This window comes from Mastigoproctus giganteus, chromosome 12 (assembly GCF_048544385.1).
Source record: "Mastigoproctus giganteus isolate SK-2022 chromosome 12, ASM4854438v1, whole genome shotgun sequence".
NCBI classification, from domain to species: Eukaryota; Metazoa; Arthropoda; class Arachnida; order Uropygi; family Thelyphonidae; genus Mastigoproctus; species Mastigoproctus giganteus.
Window position 1 is genome coordinate 156,650,717 of NC_143586.1, and position 20,315 is coordinate 156,671,031.

At 36.4% G+C, this 20,315-nt stretch overlaps 1 protein-coding gene across 1 annotated transcript in view; it reads right to left on the reverse strand.

Moving 5' to 3' along the window:
- LOC150077534 (low-density lipoprotein receptor-related protein 2-like) overlaps nucleotides 1-20,315 on the reverse strand; it is a 496,886-nt gene that overhangs the window by 107,230 nt on the left and 369,341 nt on the right. Inside the window, exon 26 of the mRNA XM_090385933.1 lies at nucleotides 5,106-5,234. Within this exon, the coding sequence (XP_090242059.1) occupies nucleotides 5,106-5,234 (129 nt within the window). The remainder of the gene's footprint in view (nucleotides 1-5,105; nucleotides 5,235-20,315) is intronic.

Here is a 20,315-nt window from a genome sequence, read left to right on the forward strand (position 1 = left end):
AAAAAAAAAAAAAAACTTACACATATTTCCTATAAAAGGTATGCTCAATGTACTAACAATACTACATTGTTCTCAATATTTTGGATCCAGCTATGGGTATCGGTTATCAAGATAAAACTAAGGGAAAGAAAGGAGCATAAAATAGCTAGATTAAGAAAAAAATATGAATGATACACCTCAAGGTTAATTAACACAGTTATATCTATGAATTTGCAATACAAACCTATCCGTTTTGGATTTGTGAATTTTGTACAAATGGGTTAATAATATCCTCAATTATTTAATGCTTAAAATAAAATATAATATAAATGTCTTGTATAAGTTTGTGTTGAAATTCATATGCTCAGAAGCCCTACTAATAAAAATCTCACCTTTACATGTTTACATTCTCCCAACTCAGAAGAAAGCTTTATTCATTCAATTGCCTGGCTTGCTCAACATCTAAATTTCAAAATTAGCACTATTATTTTCAGAGATTTAAGCTGCCTTTGCCTTCCTATTATAGGTTACATTCAACATTTGCTTTAGTATTTTAAGTGCTTTTAATTTATTTGAAATTAAACTTTCCTAACAAGCCCACAGTAGTTTAGACCCTTGATCTGTTATTCATAATATTATTAATTTCTCCTCCTGCAATTGGAAATCTTGTTTTTTCTCTGACCACCTTCCTGCCTCTCTTTTATTACGTCTATTAAAAAATTTTGGACCTACTCTTATACCTTGAATCAAAAATAACATCTTCTCACTACCAAAAAAAAACATTTTCTCTTAAATTGCTGAATATTCCAGTAGTGCTGCACGCTTTTCCTTTTTCTTGCCCTATTGACCTTGAATTTACTCTACTTGGTGGCTGCAACATCTGCATGCCACAGACGCACTGCCCCAGTGCAGCCTCCAAGATGATATATATCAATCTCCAATTGGCAGTAGAGTGAAGAATTGGGTGCTACTTTTTTTTTTTTTTTTTTTAAGCTGAAGTGCTTTAAGACAAAAGCAAGCCCCCCCCCTCCCCCAATTTACCATAACCATCTATTCTGTATACTTAAGCTTGTGCAACTTTCATCTCACCTAAAAAAAAAAAAAAAAAAAAAAAAAAAAAGAAATCCAAATTCTGGAATCCTGTCTCCCCTCCTATAAAGATTTTCTCCTCTGACTGATTATCTTGGCTTGAACATTAAGTTTTATGATCCTTCCTCTTATATCTGAAGTCTTAACAGTTCTGATCTCAAAGGGACCATTAAATAACCTCCACTCTAATACCACTGGGCTAGATAATATTTCTAACTTTGTTATAAAGCTTGCCAGTGCTTATATTTTAAAGTTATTAGTCTCTATTTAACAGATGTCTAATTGAAAAATTTTCTGTTTCAATTCCTAAAGTCGCTAAACTATTAAAACATTGGTCTATTGCTGGATCCTTTTCACTACAAAAATTGTTTTCAAAGATCCATCTTCCTCTTCTAACCTCAATTGTTTTCTCTTTTTTCTCATATTCACTATGAAAAAAAAAAAAAGGTCACAACCACCAAACTTAATGAAACTTTTTTCTGGCATCTGATTCCATAAACTGCAAAGACCAGTTTGACTTTATTTACCTTTACTTCTCCTCAGCAATCAATGCTGTTTGCCCATCAGTGTTTCATTACCTTTTGGAAAATTTTTGTGGAATGCAAGGAAATTTGTTATTTTTCATACAGGAATCACTTTTCCATAGAACCCCTCTTTTACAACTTAATGATTCCTTTCAAATTAAGAAAAATTTTACTGGAATTGGCTGATGCTGTATAAGCTTGCTTTCTTGCATCATTTGCCACTACTACTCACTACTGTTAATAAGAAATTTATCTTTCATTCTCACATTAACTTTCTTAAAACTATCTCCCCATAAGAAGACAATGGGTATCAATGTGGCTATTAAGACAACATCTTCTACATGTCTCCAATCTGGTTATTATGCTTTACTATATAAAAGCCTGTCTTCTTTCTTTAGTATTATATGTAGCTGAAATCTGGTCATGCAGTGCCCACTCACATTAATCATTTCCTCTCTGTAGAATATAGGCTATTAATGTGGGCAAATCTCCAATGAAAACTGGCCATGAACATACCATCTCTCATGCTACAGTGGCAGAAAATTTAAACCGGATCTCACTTAAGAACCTTCAAGTAACTATGTAGGGTAGGGAGATGTACAGGCAGCCAGGGAAGCAGATTAGCTGAAAAATATCAGTAAGCTGGTAACAAGGGCATGCAATACAGAATGAAAGAATAATGAATGAATGAGAATAAAAGACAGAATGAATAGGTTGGGCAGTGAGTGAACTAGGAATTGTGGTAAAAGGGAATAAATGGCAGTTTTGGTGAAAGAAAGTGATCTAGCATGAGGGAAAGAGAGTGAATGGGAATGAGTGAAGAGCAAATGTAATTGGCCGAAAGAATACAAAGTTAAAAATAACTTACACTACGTGTGTGTGTGTGTGTGTGTGTGTGTGTGTGTGTGTGTGTGTGTGTGTGTGTGTGTGTGTGTGTGTGTGTGTGTGTGTACACACACTTACTAACCACACAAACACTATCACTGCATTCTCCCCTGACCTGCACAAAACTTGTGGCTAGGCCTGCACCACAACCGAAGAACAGTAAGTTGAGGTGCCTAGAGAGTGTAGTGCAGAAAGCAAGAGTCAAATAAATGAAATGAGAGCTAGAAGAATGAATGAAAGTGTAAGTGTGTGAGAAAAAGAACACAAACCATAAATGCTACAATTAAGTACACACTAATATATATATATATAAAATTATTTTTATTGTTATGTGTAGAATTTAAATATAGAATTTAACTAGTGCTAATAAGTTTATTTTTTATTTTCCCCAAGTTTATATATATCTTGGGGAAAAAAAATATAAAATAAGAAAAAAAGAATGCAAGTAGAGTAAGAATGAAGATTATGAATGCAGTAAATGTGTGTCTCTCCCACCCCTTTGCCTGGTGAGTTCCTGCTGCCAGCTAACATATCCCACCCCTAGAGTGGGATGAGCAGCTTGACCTTCTTAGCAGATTCGACACTACATGGACATGATAACCATCACTGACAAAGACATACTGCAGCTTTGCTGCCAACACACCATTGGCAATCTGAACTGGGTACTCTAACCCGGTTCGCTTTAAAACCCCATCCCAAGGCAGGGAAGGGTGCAGACAGGTCTCTGTCTCCTCCCCCCATACTTCGCCTGGTGGAGCTCTTCTCCACTGACCTCTTTGAGGATGCCTACTCTATCGTCCCTATTCTTCTATCTGTTCCCCCCCCAGTCTTCAGTCTTCCCCCTCTCACTAAACCAACCGAGTACACCCCTTAACAATGCTGCCAAATTCTAATCAATGTCTAAATTCTACCAGTCATGTAAATCTCTAAGACAACTAACACTATCTTTTATCTAGCGTATAGCCTCACATGTATAAATTTAATAACATCAAAATTTTGCCTGGCTTATTAGGCCTTTTAACACATCTCTTGAGCGTTCAACCCCAACCAGCGATTTCCTAACAGCAATCCCATTAAGCATTAATGTCAAATGGGGATTTTTTTTAGGTCCTAGCCACTGAAATCCCAGGAAACTAGGTGGCAGGACCTGCCAGAGCAACTTGTTGTGATACTGGACACACCCGGCTAGCCTCCACATGGCAAGGTATGGGCAACATCGGGCCCCACTAGGGGCCTGGCGGCCAATAAGCCGGACAAACAATGGACACAACACAACATCACACTGCACAGACACGACCCATACACTTTCAAGTCTGGCTTGCCAGTGTACTGTCCTCAATACAGTGAACACATGTGGAGATGGGAGAAATCCCAGGTGCCATCTGACACAAACATACCTTATCAAGAACCTTCTCCAGATGAAATCAATGCATGCAGTGCCCAAACTCTCCTCAAATGCTTGGCAGGCCCCTTTTATTTGGGATAAGGTGGACTGGCATATCCCATCCCAGGAGTATTAGGCAGAAGTGCCTTTATTAATTCCTCTCTGCAACCAAATCTTTTTTTCTTAATAGGTGCAAGTGAACTGTTGATGCCACCTTACCTTCTAACCTGTTGTGTATGTGTGCATGCATGTGCACATATTGTTTATATTTATAATATGATGTAAATTAGCTCATTTTCATTTTATTATTAATGTAGTTTTGTAATCTGCTATATAAAATATAGCTATTATGACTGAGGCCAGAAGGCCTCAGTCATAACAGCTATATTTTATCTGTCATAACAGGTATATTGTTACTATTCAAAAATAGTATGTAATTCTCTGGCACAAAGAAATAGATATTCATTTATTTAAGAAAGCAATTAGAATCATATTATAATTATTTAACTGGAAGTTAAAGGACTTGATTTAAGTTAACTAACTACAATATATAAGAAAACCATGTAAAAGTGTGGAAACATAACATCAAATCTATACCTCTTCCGAGTATGTTCACAAACAGATTGCAAGGGGAATTTTTTTATTAGCAAGGGGTTTAATCTTGTACCAAGTTAATATTCTATTTGTTACATAACAAGTAAAGTGAGGCTTGAACAGATTAGACAAGTAATAGCTTATTCCATCTCAAAAACCCCAACACTGCACCACATCTGTTTAACTGATGTCACACCAAACTGTGGGCCCACAGGACTCTCATACCCATGATTTTTCCCTCTTATGTTACATTAAATGCTATATTAAAAATTATATATAGGTAGGTGCACTATTTGATCACTCAGTTACCCTATTGTGACTAATATCATTTGCCATTCATGGCTCACTTAAGTGATGAGTCAGTTATATAGTAGTTATTAAAATTAGGTGAGCTAGTGATATCAGATAATGTCAAATGATATTAGATTGGGTGAGCCATGGATCACCCAATTTTTTGATTTAATGTTTAAGATCTGTTCCACAGTAATTATTAATAGTAATTTAATTTTGATATATTTTACAGCATTAAATGTTATTGTTTTTAATTTATCTGGTTTATGACTAATTTTATATGGAAGCAACCATTTAATTATTTAAACATTTTATTTTATATTCTGATAAGCTATCTTTATTTGACTTTTGCTTCTCACCTTCCGCTTTGCATCTCCTGTGGTCTGGTTCCAAACTATAACCTGGTGCACAAGTACATTTGAAGCTTCCCTTGGTATTATTGCAAAACTGGCTACAGAAAATCTCATCCATTGTACATTCATTTACGTCTATATCAATAAGAAAAAAAAAAAAATTAAATATGAACTAATTGAAATATCAGAATAATTCTTTTAACATCCAAAATTGTGTAACAATCATGTTCATGCATTTTCATAAAAATTTGAATTTCATTTACATTTTTGAAGTTGAATAATAGATGATTAGGTTTAGTAATCAAAAAATTGTTATTGCAAAAGACTGTATGAAAGAGAAATAAACAGACCAATAAAGCTGTATCATGTGCTATAAGTTTGCTGAAAACATAGAAGGCAGTTTTAGAAGAAATAACAGTCACAGCTAACTAAGATGTGACACACACCCCCTAAACTGTTTGATAGTATCTCCTATCCTGGACATACTTTTCACAACTTCCAGTGCTCCTGCAAAGCATCTGTTAGAGTTGATTTGGAAGGTTGTTTATGATGCAGCCTAATCCAGCACTTTGGCTTGTTGTGTTGTCGAATTTAATGACACAGGCTGCCAGGGCCATATTGTCTTTCTGATGGTGAATATGAAATATCAGCTTCATTAATATAACTATATTTTATGATATACTCCTATATTATTTAGGAAAGTAAACAGTTCTTTATTAGGATCATTTCCTAGAATTTGCAATAAATTTATTGATGACTGTGTATTAGCAATTGAATTAAAGGTGTTTAAGCGGATGTTTTGAAAGTCGGGATAGTCCACTAACAAATGGTGAATGGTCAGTAGTACTTGACATGATGTACATTGGGGAGCGATGTCATTGGTTAATAGATACAGGTGAGTGAGGTGCATATGTCCAATCCTTAGCCTTCCTAAAATTGTTTCTTCTTGTCTGTTTTTCCAGAAGCTGGGGAGCCATGGCTTTGGTTCTATTCAGTAAAGTTTGTTTCCTGGATAACCTCTCCAGATTACTGACCAGCTATTGTAACATGGTTTTACGGATAATGGGTTTGAAATTGGTATATGGAACTTGACAATTCTGTCAAACAGAAGTATCTGGTTGTTTGGCTGAAAGATCTGCTTTTTCATTTCCTGCTATCCCAGAATGCCCTCAGATCCAGTAAAATGTCACAGTTTGGTTTGATTCATTACACATAAGTAATTTAGGATGGATCTGTTTTATTACAGGGTGAGAGGAGTTGGTATTAGTATTTAAGGAAGAGACAGCACTGAGTGAGTCAGTGTATATTAAAGCAGATGGAATTAGATGTTCAATAATGTGATTCAGAGCTAAGTTTATAGCATAGAGCTCAGCAGTGAAGATACTGCATTCTACTGGAAATGAGACAGAAGTGCTGAATGACGGAAAGATTGTTACAGCACCTACTTGTCTCAGTTTTTGATCCATCTGTATAGATTTCACATGTATTTGAATTAGAAAAAGGGTAAGTTGCATGTAACTGTGTGATATTGGAAGGAGACAGGGTGTTCTTTCCCCACTGTTGAAAGTAGTCATCATATATTGCACAGATATTTGTCCAGGGTGGATCTGGTGGTGTCATGTCCTGAAATATGTTACCAATTTCTATATTCGGTGACTGGGCCAGTTCCTTAAATCTAAGTGATGCGGGTCGGTTTTCATTAGGTTTACTGTTGTAAAATGACTCTCATTCAGTATTGTACAGACATCTCCAACAAGAGTGAGAGGGAAGACTGCAGATTTTTGGGGCATACATCCGAAGTAATGTTTTTCTGTGAAGATATAAGGGAGATTCATAGGCTTCGATGTAAAGGCTCATAACCAGGGAGGTTCTGAACACCCCCCTAGAGTGACTCTCAAAGCACCGTGCTGGGTGGTGTTTAATCTTAAAGTACTTTTCCCTGCAGAATGAATCATACACTGGAGAGCCATAGTCCAAGTGAGACCTGATGAGAGCTCTATAAAGATGGATGAGGTTATGACGATCAGCGCCCTACGACATGGATGACACACATTGGAGGATGTTTAATTTCTTCAAGCAGATGGTTCAAAGATAGGCCACATGTGCTTGAAAGTTCAGTTTCCTGTATCAGGCCAAGTAAACGGACAGTGTGAGCATGAGAAACTAGCACGTTATTTATCTTTAGCTCTGGATCAGGACGAAGTGACCAAAGTTTGCAGAAATGAGCAGTAGTGGATTTCTGTTCAGTGAGATGATATCCATTGCATAAGGTCCAGGATTGAATTCTCATTAAAGCAATTTGTAGCTGTCTTTTGATAGTATTCATACTTTGCGAATGGCAGGATATGGTGAGATTGTCAGCATACACGTATACTTCAATCATTTTTAGAAGTTCTTCCAAAATATTGTTGACCCTAATTGCAAATAGGGTTGGACTCAATATGGAACCCTGTGGGACACCCTCTTCTTGAATGTGAGATGTTGACAGCATGTTTTTATATTGGACCTGAAATGTACACAATTTTAAAAAGTTCTGAATTATTAAAGGGAGATGGCCTCTCAGCTACAACTGATGCATATCTTTACTAACACCATGACGCCATGTGGTGTCAAATGCTTTATGAATATCCAGATTGACCATCACTAGATATTGTCTCCTGACGAAGGCATTATGAATGTTGGATTCAATTTTTACAAGTACATCTAGGGTAGATCTGTAGTAGTAGCAGCAGCAGCAGCAGCAGCAGCAGCAGCAGCATGTGATGCAAGAAAGCAAGTGTATGAGCTTATGCAGCATCAGCCAAAAAAAAAAAAAAAAAAAACACACCATTCCCTCCAAATGCCTGTCCAGCTCCTCAAATTTATTCAACCTATCAACTTCCACAATGACAGATTTTTCTATAAACAACCTTATAAAAATTTCCTGAAAACCTTTCCAGTGGGATAGACACTTTCTTAAAAATTTGTGAAAGTCATGAAATCAAATTTAAATTGTAAGTTGTAGAATATTATTTTGAATAAATCTTCAATTTAGTTTCATTGTAGTAGTAGTAGTGGCATGTGATGCAAGAAAGCAAATGTATGAGCTTATGCAGCATCAGCCAAAAGAAAAAAAAAATAACAAAAAAATCACGCCATTCACTCCAAATGCCTGTCCAGTTTCTCTTTAAATTTATTCAACCTATCAACTTCCACAACGACAGATGGAAGTTTGTTCCAGCAATTAACCACCCGCTGGCTAAAGGAAAATTTCCGCACATCTATTCTACATCTGTCTTTTCTTAATTTGAATTTATGCCCCCTTAGATTCGTAATCTGAACAAGTGGAAGGATCCCATCAGAATTCAGCGTGCTCAATCCATTCAAGGCCTTATATACCTCAATCAGATCACTGCGCAGGTGCCTAGTCTCCAGCCACTGCAATTTGCAGAACTTAAGCCTCTCTTGGTAAGAGGATCCCTTCATTCCCCTCACCAATCTTGTTGTCCTTCTCTGTACACGCTCAAGTAAATCTACATCCTTCCTAAAATGAGGCCTCCAGACCTGTACGCAGTACTCAAGCCGTGGCCTGACCATTGCCTTATACAGAGGGATAATCACCTCCTTTTCCCTGCTAGCAAAATTCCTATATATCATTGACAAAACCCCATGACCTGCCGTGGCAGCCTGTCTGCATTGCTCAGAAAACTTCATATCTGCCTGCACAATTACTCCCAGGTCTTTTTCATTTTCTACCACCTTAAGTGTAGTACCACACAGTTGGTACGTTTCTCTGGGGTTACTTCTACCCATATGCAGTACTTTGCATTTGTCAAGGTTAAACTTCAGTTGCCACTTCTTAGCCCATCTGCCCAAATTATCTAGATCCTGTTGCAGTAGCACACTGCCATTACTGTCATTAACAACCCTGCCAACCTTTGTATCATCTGCAAACTTCGACATTAAGCCTGATATACCTTCATCAATATCATTGATAAATATACAACACAACAGTGGACCCAACACCGAACCCTGTGGGACTCCACTAATAACATTAGTCCACAAAGAGCAGCACCCATTGATTACCACCCTCTGTCTTCTCCCACTTAACCATCCTTTTATCTATTGTAGCAACTTACCCTTAATACCATTTTGCTCCAATTTGTACAATAGTCTTCCATGCGCAACAGTGTCAAAAGCTTTCCTGAAATCCAAATATATGATATTAAAATTATTTTTTGCATCCAGTTCCTTTGTAACCACATAATATCCTATCAAATTTGTCAGACAAGACTTTCCCTTAACAAACCCATGCTGTGTCTGAATTATTGCTGCAGTCTTGTCTAGATGATCCTGCAATGCATCTTTAACCAGTGACTCCATTATTTTACCCGGAACAGAAGTTAAACTAACTGGTCTAATTACTCGTGTCACCCTTCGATCCCCTTTGTGAATTGGGGATACATTTGCACATCTCCAGTCCATAGGAACCTCCCGAATCCAATGATGCTCTCATAATTATGGCTAAGGGTTTGCTTAGTTGCTTTGCTGTCTCCTTTAATATAACTGGATAGATCCCATCCGCCCCAGGTGCTTTTCTTATATTTAACTTCAACAATTTCTCCTCCACTTTGCTCTCAGTTATTACAAAATCATTAAGTATCCTGCTACAATTTGATAACCGTCTACCATTTTCAAACCTTAATAATTTTTCATGTGTTAATGTAGATGCAAAATACTCGTTCAGTTTGTTTGCTATCTGAGCAATATCATCAACAGTGGAAGCATCGATGTCAAGTGGACCAATCAGATTCATCCCCTTCCTTTTAGAGTTTATATAAGTAAAGAAATCCTTGCTGTTTTTCTTAGCATCTTTTGTCAAGGATTTCTCGTAATCTGCCTTCGCCTGCCTAACCTCTTTTGTGACCTGATTACAGACTAGCTTATATCTGCCATAGGCTTCTGAGTCGCTTGATAATTTATATGCATCCCATGCATTTTTCTTTTCTGTTACGAGTCTCATTAATTCATTAGATAACCATTTAGGGCTAAAACTTGAACAATATTTCTTAATAGGTATGAAACTTTTAGTAGCATCCACGATTAATTCCTTGAATGCTTCCCACTTAGAATTTACTGTTGGTAACGTCGTCAGTTGATCCCACTGTACAGAATTTAAAAACTGTCAGAGACCACTGTACTCACCTTTACGGAAGCAAAAACCCTTTCCTTTACCCCTGACGGTAATTAAATCTTTAAGTAAATCCCACATCAGTACACTGTGATCACTGCCACCTAGTGGTTCCTTTATCTGCAAATTCTTAATACACGAATGATCACTGCTGATAACCAGATCAAGAGTATTACTTTCTCTGGTTGCCTCTCGAACATGCTGCTGCAGAAAACAATCATCCAATAAATTCACAAAAGTCTGACTAGTGTGTGAGTGACCAACCCACAAGTTCCAGTCAATATCTGGGAAGTTAAAATCCCCCATTATAAGACATTCCGATTTACTAGCCCACTATTTCTCTGTACAATTGTTCATTGTACTCATTGAAGTCATTAGGCCTATAACACACTCCTACTCTAATTTTTGCTTTTGCGGTGCTTATGTCACATCAAACTGACTCAACAGTGCACTGTTCATCTATATCAAATGGATGCACTTCTTTTGATTTTATGTTTTTCTTAATTAACAGCATAACACCTCCTCCCTTTCTATCCTTTCTGTACACATTGTACTCCCCAAATTCCAGTTCAGCATTCCTTATATCTGTGTGATGCCACGTCTCTGCTATCCCAACAATATCCACCTTTGATGTCTTGACCAACACTTCAAATTTATTTACTATACTTCTAGCATTGGTATACATGCAAGCATACATGCTCCTATTTCTAGTTACCCTAACACATCCCATATACCCACCTATTTCAGGATGACTGCCATCCATCCCTGAAACCTCCAACACCCCTCGCTCCAGGTCGCTACTTATTCTAATAGAAGTTGTGCAAGAATCACCTTCACCTCTGCCTATGGTACTGTTAATCTATTAGTCCTTGTATCCCCCCCCCCAAGCTATCAGTTTTCCGACCCACCTAAGACTGCCTCAATAGCATCAGCAAATATTCTTGCACCCTTTCTATTTAAGGGTATCCCATCCCTGTAGAAGCAGTCTCTCCTGTTAACAAGTACAGTCCAGGCTGAAAAAAATTCTATCCCTTGAGCCTTGCACAATCTTTCCAGTGCCAAATTGATCGACAAGGCTCTCATCATATATTCCCTTCTATCATGTCCGGGCCGAATTGCAGACACTTTCAAATTCAACCCTAATTCTCGGCTTTTGTTCAACAGTGACCTGTACTTGTTAATTCTGCCGGTCTCCTACTCTTAATATCATTAGTGTCAACATGTACAACTATATCACCTTTTGTGCCCTTAAATCCACTCTACATCAACCTTTGCCCCTGGCAGACATACCCTGGTCCTGTTCCACCTATCCTTTTTACAAAAAAAGGATCCCGTTTTCCTGACAATAGAGTCACCAACAACTACTAGTTCCTGTGGGACCAGCGCATTCTGCCTTGGGGGTTGCCGCTGTGTTGCGTGATGACCAAGTGCAAGCTCTGGCGTTGATGTGGGCAGCTGAGAACCTGATGGGCCCCTCAATTTAGATCTTTCGAGGGCATCCATCCTGTCCTTCAAACTCTCATATAGGCCCATAACAACACTGAGTTGTAGTCTGATTTCCTTACACTCCTTACATCGTGCACACACAAAGACATCCCCCCCATGGCCATATCATGTCCCGTTCCAGATAGTTCGGCAAACATTTCACAAGCTGCACATTTTTTTTAGGCTGAGATGCGTTGGAGAATCACCCCCCTGAGTTCTCCCCCAAGTCACAGCACTCCTGCCACTTTGTGCCCGTTACTTTGCTGCTCTAGTTTGGGGCATGATACTTTAAATTGATAAGATCAATAAATTAAATTAATTAAATGTCAATACTACATTATTTAATAGAAACAGTGAAGCGTATTACTCTATATAGTTATACTATAGAGCTACCTGGCTACCTCAATTAAAAATTTGAATTCCCTACCACTATATACAAAAACAATGACTGCAAGATTCGAACGAAATAACGGTTTTACCTATATTAAGTATTAATCCACAAAAACTCTTTATATAAATTAAAATAAAAATAACCAGCGTAACTATAACTATAAGACTACGTATTAAGTACAATATAAAATAACAATTATGTAAATAAAAAGGCAAACACTTATCGTTTTTACGGAGCCTGTAACTCACAGCTGTAATTTTTAAGGAGAGTCAGCGCCCTCTTTTTTTTTTTTTTTATGGAAACCATACTAGTGATCAGAAAGGAGAGTTTTGGAGTCTAGAATCCAGGTGAGCCTCTTATGTACCATCCTTATAAAGATTTTGCCGAAATAGCTTGTCAATGATATTGGTCTGTAATTCTGAGCTAGAGAAGGATCTTTGCCTGGTTTTGGAATAGCACAAATATAGGAATGATGCCATGACAGAGGATATGTATTTTCTGAGAAGATCCGGTTATAAAAGAGTAATAGTACGTAGAGATGGGCTTCAGCATACTGTAGTGAATGCCGTCAGGTCCTGCTGCACTGTTCAGAGATTTGCTCAAAAGATTCTCTCAGCTCAGATAGAGTAAACAGCTGGTTATATGAAAGTGAAAGTCTAGTTGAGAAATTAAATTTGACATTCTGCATCAGTTTTAATGTATTGAAAGGTCACATAAGAGGAAGAGGCAGAAATGTTATAAAAAGATTCTGCTAAAGAATTTGCAATGTCAATAGGAGAGGATAAGTCCTGCCCATTGCATTGTATTATCAGAGATTGCAGCGGTAGAAATTTTCCATTGAGAGCTTGAATTGTTTTTCCAAATGATTCGAGTGTCAGTATTTTTGTTAATAGTTGAGGTGAATTTAATCCAGGAGTCATGTTTTGCTGTCTTCCTAATTTGTCTTGCTTTGGCTCTGAGTTTTTTGTACATAATTAGATTGGTGGTAGTTGGAAATTTGCAAAAGTGGTTCCAGGCACGGTTTTTTCTCATTTCACTTTGGAGCAATCTTCATTCCACCACTAATTTTGGTATGGAAATTTCTGCTGCAGATAATATATGGCTTGTAATGTGATCAGTTACATCATCAATGTTTTTGTTGTACATATAGGTTGTCAAGTAGGACACAAGTTGAATAGTTTTTCCAGTCTGCTTTATGAAAGTTCCAAGTACAGCCTTTAGGACATGACACTGTCTGTGTTTAAATTGAACTGATGATAGGAAAATTTAATGGTACCATGGATCACTTAGCACTAACCATTCCATGTTTGGAAAAAGATGCTGAACATATGGATAAGTCTAAGGCTGATGTAGTACCTGTAGGTAGTTGGATATGAGTTGGAGAGCCAGAATTCAACAGACTCAGGTTATGGTTATTCAGGAATATTTCTATTAATTGGCCTCTCCTATCCATGGTGGAAGATCCCCACAATGGATGGTGACTGTTAAAATCACCGAGTAAAGACTGGAGGTGGCAGTTGTGTGATAAGATTGTCAAGTTCAGTTTGAAAGCAAGGATAATTCTGTGGATAAAAATGGATGCAAGGGTTAACAATATTCCTATTGATATCCGAACCGCTACAACTTCTAAGGAGGTTTGTAGTTGGAGATGTCTTGACGGTATGTTAGTTTTGATAAGAATAGCCACCCCACCACGAGTGTCAGAATCCATGTTTCGCCTAAACATAGTATAATTTTTAATTTTCAGAGACTTGTGGTGATAAAAAGGTTTCCTGCAAACATACACCTATTTCTTTAGTTTGTATGAGTAAATCATTCAAGTCATCTATATTACTGCATAATCCTCAACAGTTCCCTTGAAGGAATTTATTCATTCGTTGGATTTATTTGAGTAAGATTGATCTGACTGTTTTTTCTGAGAAGGTTTCTGTCTGCTTAGTTTTGATTTTTCATTTCTGGGAAAGGTTGGGTATCCTGTCTCCATGGTATCATTAGTATGTAACTAGTACTGTGTCTTCATCCTCTGACCGAACCTCCATTTCCATGTTGCTAATGCGTGGTTTCACTTTCTTGTGGTTTTCAATAGTAGCTGATTTTGTTGTTTCAGGCAAGGTTGAGATAGCATCAGTTGGGATGCTGATCGGAGTGTTGCTGGTCTCATTAACTGTAGTTTTCTTATTGTAAGTTAGCACAGTTTTGGCCCAGGTGGCAAAGGAAATATTCAGTTCTATGGAGATATCTGTTTAGGTTGCAGCTGAGCAGCTATTTTTGGTGACCGATGCATATGATCGGCTAGGCATGGTTAGCATTTGCTTTCTTGCTTCAGGGTATGTGACTTTATGCTCCACTTTATACTACTGGATTTTACCTGTTTTCCAAAGGTCACACACTTTAGAAAATGCAGGATGGCTTCCTTTACAGTTAGGAAAAGTGGGAGTGGAAACTACAGTCTCCTTGGGAATGCTCCTTGGAGCCGCAAATAGGGCATGCAGCATCACCTTGGCATGCCGTCTGAGAATGGCCGTACTTCTGGCACTTAAAGCAGCAAATGGGATTCACATTGTAAGGTCAAATCTTGCAGTTTAAGTAACCTGCTTTTACAGAAGATGGGAGATTTGTAGTACTGAATGTCAAAATAATGGACCTGGTTGGAAGTCGGTTGCCATCTTTTTTGTCATAATTCTCCATGCATGAGTCACTTTTTGTTCACTAAGCTCTTGAATTCTCTTCTTCAGACACATTTAGTAAGTTCCATTCGCTGATAACTCCTTTAGAGGTGTTCAGAATGTTATGGGCTGTTAACGACACAGGAATATTGTTAAAAGTTGTTAATTTTAGCAATTTTTCTGTGCAACTTGGCTTAGAAGCTTCAATTACGTCTCCAGATCGGAGACCTTTAACCATTTTGGGAGATCTAACAACTGATTCTAAACATTTCTGCATTAGAAAAGATGATAGCTTGCCGACAGGTTGTGTGGATAGTGAATGCATTATGAGAAATGCTGGCATGTCTGTAGTTTGTTTTTCTGTCCGTAGTTGCTTCGAGTCATGCTCTGAATTAGTGTTAACAGGTCTGGCGCCCATGAGCTCTACCGGTGGATATACATCGCAATCCATCACTGCTCCTTTTAGCCCTGGAAGAGAGAAATCCTTCTCCCAAGGTTACCGATCCCACCACGAGGAGGCAGGAGCAGTGCCAACCAGTGACCATGTGATCAGCAGAAGAGTAGAGCAGTACATTGATAGCGATAGCAGTAACGTTGCTCAGCGAGGGAAGTAGTAATGTTGCGAGTGGTGGAGGGATTGTTAAAGCACTAGTACTCGCCCTAGGAAAATTGCACTAGAAAGATCACTTGGGAACTACTGCTTGGCACTCTGGGTCGCATTTTGGCTTGTCCCCCAGATGTTTATTGTGGTTCAAATTAATGTGTGAAAACATAACACCAAATCTATTCTTACTTCTACAGACAAATACACAAATTGTGGATATATAAGTGACAAGCTCTGATGCAGCTAAAAATAATAATTTTAAAACTAGTTCTGTATTGACCCTTACTGTATGGCATGGAACATTGTTGTGCTGATATTGACATAGTATTGCCACAGTATAGGCAGTGGATAATTGTCCGGTTCAAAGTAAGATGTGGCCTTTTCTGGTATTATAACAAATGGGCGGGGGCCCCTACCATCACACTGTTATCACCAAACTACATGGTTAAGTAGTTGTTATTTGGTCTGCAAAAAAAAGTCTACAAGTTTGTGTAGACTTTTTTTTTCCATCACAATATCACCCGTATTCCATCTTTGAATAATATCTACCACAATGGATTTTGGAAGGTTCAGGTAAGAAAGTTAAGTTCTGACCCGTGATCCATACTGGGTTTTAATATACTGCTGCTGATGGAAATGTCTGAGCTGATATGCATGCATGGAGAGACTTCTGGTACACAATGTTTGTGAATAAGTGTTTGAATACTTTTCATTGTATAGTACATTAGGTAGAGATGGATCAGATTCATCATATTTTAATTATTTCATACTTAATAAGAATTTCTTTATGCATTGTGAGGACATTACATGGAAACTTAAAAAAAATAATAATTTTTTGGACCTCAATTTAATGGACTTCAGGTTTAATAGAAAAAAAAAAAAAAAAATTTGACTGGCACACATAAGGATATACCTTGAGTGTGCTCATAAGATAGAGAAAACTGGGGACTCATAAATCATGGCAGCCTTATAACTTCAATTATAGTATATCACCATGGCCCTAAGAAGACTGGTGAAAATAGAAAGCATGTGTATCTCATTTTGCAAAGAAATTAAAGCTTTTAGAGAAGTTAGATTTCAGTGACTGTTTTTGAATCTGTGAGGAATATGGAGCTAAAAAATAAACCATGTTAGATACTGTAAAAAGCAAGACTAAGCTTAAGGACTTCATTATGGGGCAATGCTTCAGAACTCACAAGGAAGCCATTTATTGGGACAAAAAGGATGGTTGTTACGTGTAGGGAGAGAAGGCATATTGACAGAATATTATATTCTACCAGTTTGTTTATTCCATATAAATTTAAGTATACAAAGATACAGGTTAATTTATAAACAGTAATTAACCTGCTAAAAAAAAAAAAAATTATGTAGCAGCAAATATAAACATTAAATTTGTAATAAATACATATTTCATATTACATTTGTTTATTTCATACCGTCTATATTCTCTGCAGTTTTGCTATAAAAAAATGAATTCAATTTTTTAGGAGATAAATTTAGATATATTTTAAAGGTTTAGTTAAGTTAGTGTAAAGACTTTTACACAATTTAAGTTAATTTTGTATAGAATTTGAGACAATAAGAGTGGTACACAAAACTAACAGTAAACTGTCCAACCTAATACCAACCAACAAACTACAAAAAGTTTAAGTAATGTTTCTGGATCCATTTTGGAATCCTGATAATGAACCATGGTTGTGAGAAAGGCTCTAAAATATGCAAATATTAAATCTACTTAAAAACTAAAAGTTCATATTTCCCAGAAATAGATATTTCTCAATGATTTTAATTGATCAGCAATACTAGAAGTTTATGGAAACAGAACATCGTATTCATAATTAGCAGTTTATTGTTTAATGAATTTTCAAAAATGCAAATTTTCAAATTTTTACAAGTTGATCTAAGCTAGCCATACTGCTGGATAAGATTTAAATCCTATCTATCTTCTACATGAGTTTTTGTAAAAAGAATACTAAGCTTATACTTACAAGTCCTGACATTTACCAGCACATTCTTGAATATCTTTCAATAAAATCAAATTTCAAAAATATTTTATTACTAACTTAATGTGAGTAATAAATGTCAAAAATAAGTATTTTAAATTTGTTCATTTATTTAATCAATAAATGAACAAATATTCATTTGTTCGTTTATTTAATCAATAAATTCCTTTTCTATTAAAATATTAGAGGAATATTTGAGCCTATATATTTGGTTTGATCACATACCTGAAAAAAAAAAAAAAAAAATACACATGAAAATGCAGTAAAAATACACATGGAACTTATTTGTTACACTACTGGACAGCTGTAATTATTACTATTCCATCACAATTAGGCATTTGCACAAATGCATCAATTACTTAATTTCATATTTAAAAATTAAGTCAAATTCTGGTTAAATCACGAATTTAATTCCTGGTTAAGACTTTAATTGATGATTTTTCTTTGTAGATGAAAAACCCAATGACAATATTGAAAACAAACATATTAATGAACAAGTCTGATAAAGTATATAGGTTTACTACATATTTTTTAATTTCATTTTATCAAAAAATGCCACATTATGTCCACTGCTTTGCAACTATAAAATTTCAGGTTGCTGAAGTATTTTAATTCTTATTTTAAGAATTTGTTTGTAATCATTCCAATTTCATTTTTTTAAATAAAAATATTTATCATACTTCCACAAAACATCCTCCAAAGGTTTGGCTGTTGATGCAATCATAAGTAAAAATTGTTTCTCTAGCTTGTTCACAGTAATAAGTTCCCATGAAATGCTGAGGGCATGATATATTTCAAGTGCCAGTAAAGTGATCGCACTACATCGTATCACATGTGTCTAGCTAATTTAGGAGCTAAGGCATATATAGTCAATACTATATGCCTCAGGTGCAGGAGATTATCTCCTACACCTTGAATTTTATTTCATTTTTGTACTCTTAGCAGAAGTGTACCTGGAGCAAGTATCCTGTTTGCCTACGCTTTGGCATAACTCTGGGTCATTTGAATGCTAAGCCTCAAGAAAATATGGAACCAAACCACTTGAAATGTAATTCCCATGAGAGTACTGCAATCAAATAAGAGATTGCTTTTGGGCATGTTGCTTCTTCAATTACTTGAATCAGTGTGTATGTATTAATTGTTATAATTATGAGAAAGAGTCAAGCCTGGAAAATCGGGATTGTGAATGGTAATTGCATACCACCACATTATCTGATGCCGCAGAGACCACAACAAAAACAACTCCAAAAACTGCTACAAACCAGATCCTGGATGTTGCTGTGTCCTGAAAAATTAAATTTAAGAAAGAAGATGGTAAATGTGGCCACACTGAATGTAAAAAGTTTAAAAGAAGGCAAGATGGAAATGGTCATCAATGAAATGGATAGGTACAAAATTGATCTTTTAGGAGCAACTGAAATCAGATGGACTGGACAAGGTCATTTCAACACTAGAAATGGGTCTTTGGTTACTTTTTCTGGAAGCGACCAATTGAAAGAACATGGTGTCACAGTTATATTGAATAAGGAATGTTCAAGGTCTCTTCTTGGATACAATCTGATTAATAGTAGAATGATGATGGTTAGACTTCACAGCCAATCAGTAAATCTCAGTTTTAGTTGCATATGCACCAACATCGAACAGCCACAGATGAAGATATGGATGTTATTATGAAACCTGGAAGCATCATTAATTTATAAAGGTGTAGAGTTTCTAGAACAAGTACAGAGAAGGGCAACAAGATTGGTGAGGGGAACAAAGGGTTCTCTTATCAAGAAAGGAAGGAAGAAGTTGAAAAAAGCCATTAGAGAACTGAAGTGTGGCAAGTCACTTGGAATTGATGTAATCTCAGCAGAATTGATTAAAGCTACAGGTGTAAAGGCCACTGAATTTTTTCATAAAATGATTGTAAATATTTGGGAAATAGGATATTGCCCATCAGACTAGAAATCAATTTTCATTCCTTTACCAAAAAAAGGAGATCTGAAAGTTTGTTCAAATTACAGGACTATTAGCCTAATTTCTCACGGTAGTAAAATTCTTCTTAAAATTATACTAAACAGAATTTCAAGAAAACGTTTTTCAAGAATTTCCAGAAAAGCAAGCAGGTTTCAGAAAGGGCAGACGAACTAGAGATCAGATCTTAAGTCTCCATCTAATAATTGAAAAATGCAAAGAATTCAAAGTTCCAGTTGTTTTGTGCTTTATAGATTATTCAAAAGCATTCGATTGTGTTCAACATGAGAAACTATGGAATATGATGATTAATATGGAATTCCCAATCCACATAATTCAGCTGATTAAGCTACTATACCAGAAACAGAAAGGAATGCTAAAAACCAGCATGGGAAACAGACTTATTCAAAATTGGCAATGGTCTCAGGCAGGACTGCATTTTATCACCTCACCTTTTTAATCTTTATTCTGAAGACATCATGCGTGAAGCTTTGGAAGATTTAGACACTGGCATCAGAATTGGAAGAATGAAGATAAACAACCTTCGTTAAGCAGATAACTATGCTAATCGGCAATTCCAAGGAACTCTGAGGAGAGTTTGTGAAGCAAGTAAGGAAAAAAAAAGGATTGTTTCTGAATGTGAATGAAACTATAATTATGGTGATGATCTTGGTTCCAGTAAAGTGAAGGTTAATGGGAAAGATATCGAAGTTGATTACTTAGGATCAAGAATGAATAAAAATGGTGACTGCTCAAATGAATTAAAGAGAAGATAGGCAATTGCTAAAACATTGGTCACCAATCTGATGAAATTATGGGAGGGATCAAGATCTGCTCCTAAATACAAAACAGAGAATCATTGATTCAATAATTTTTCACTTATGGATGTGAAGCATGGAATCTGAAAAGAGTTGACAGGAAGAAAATTGAGGCATTCAAAA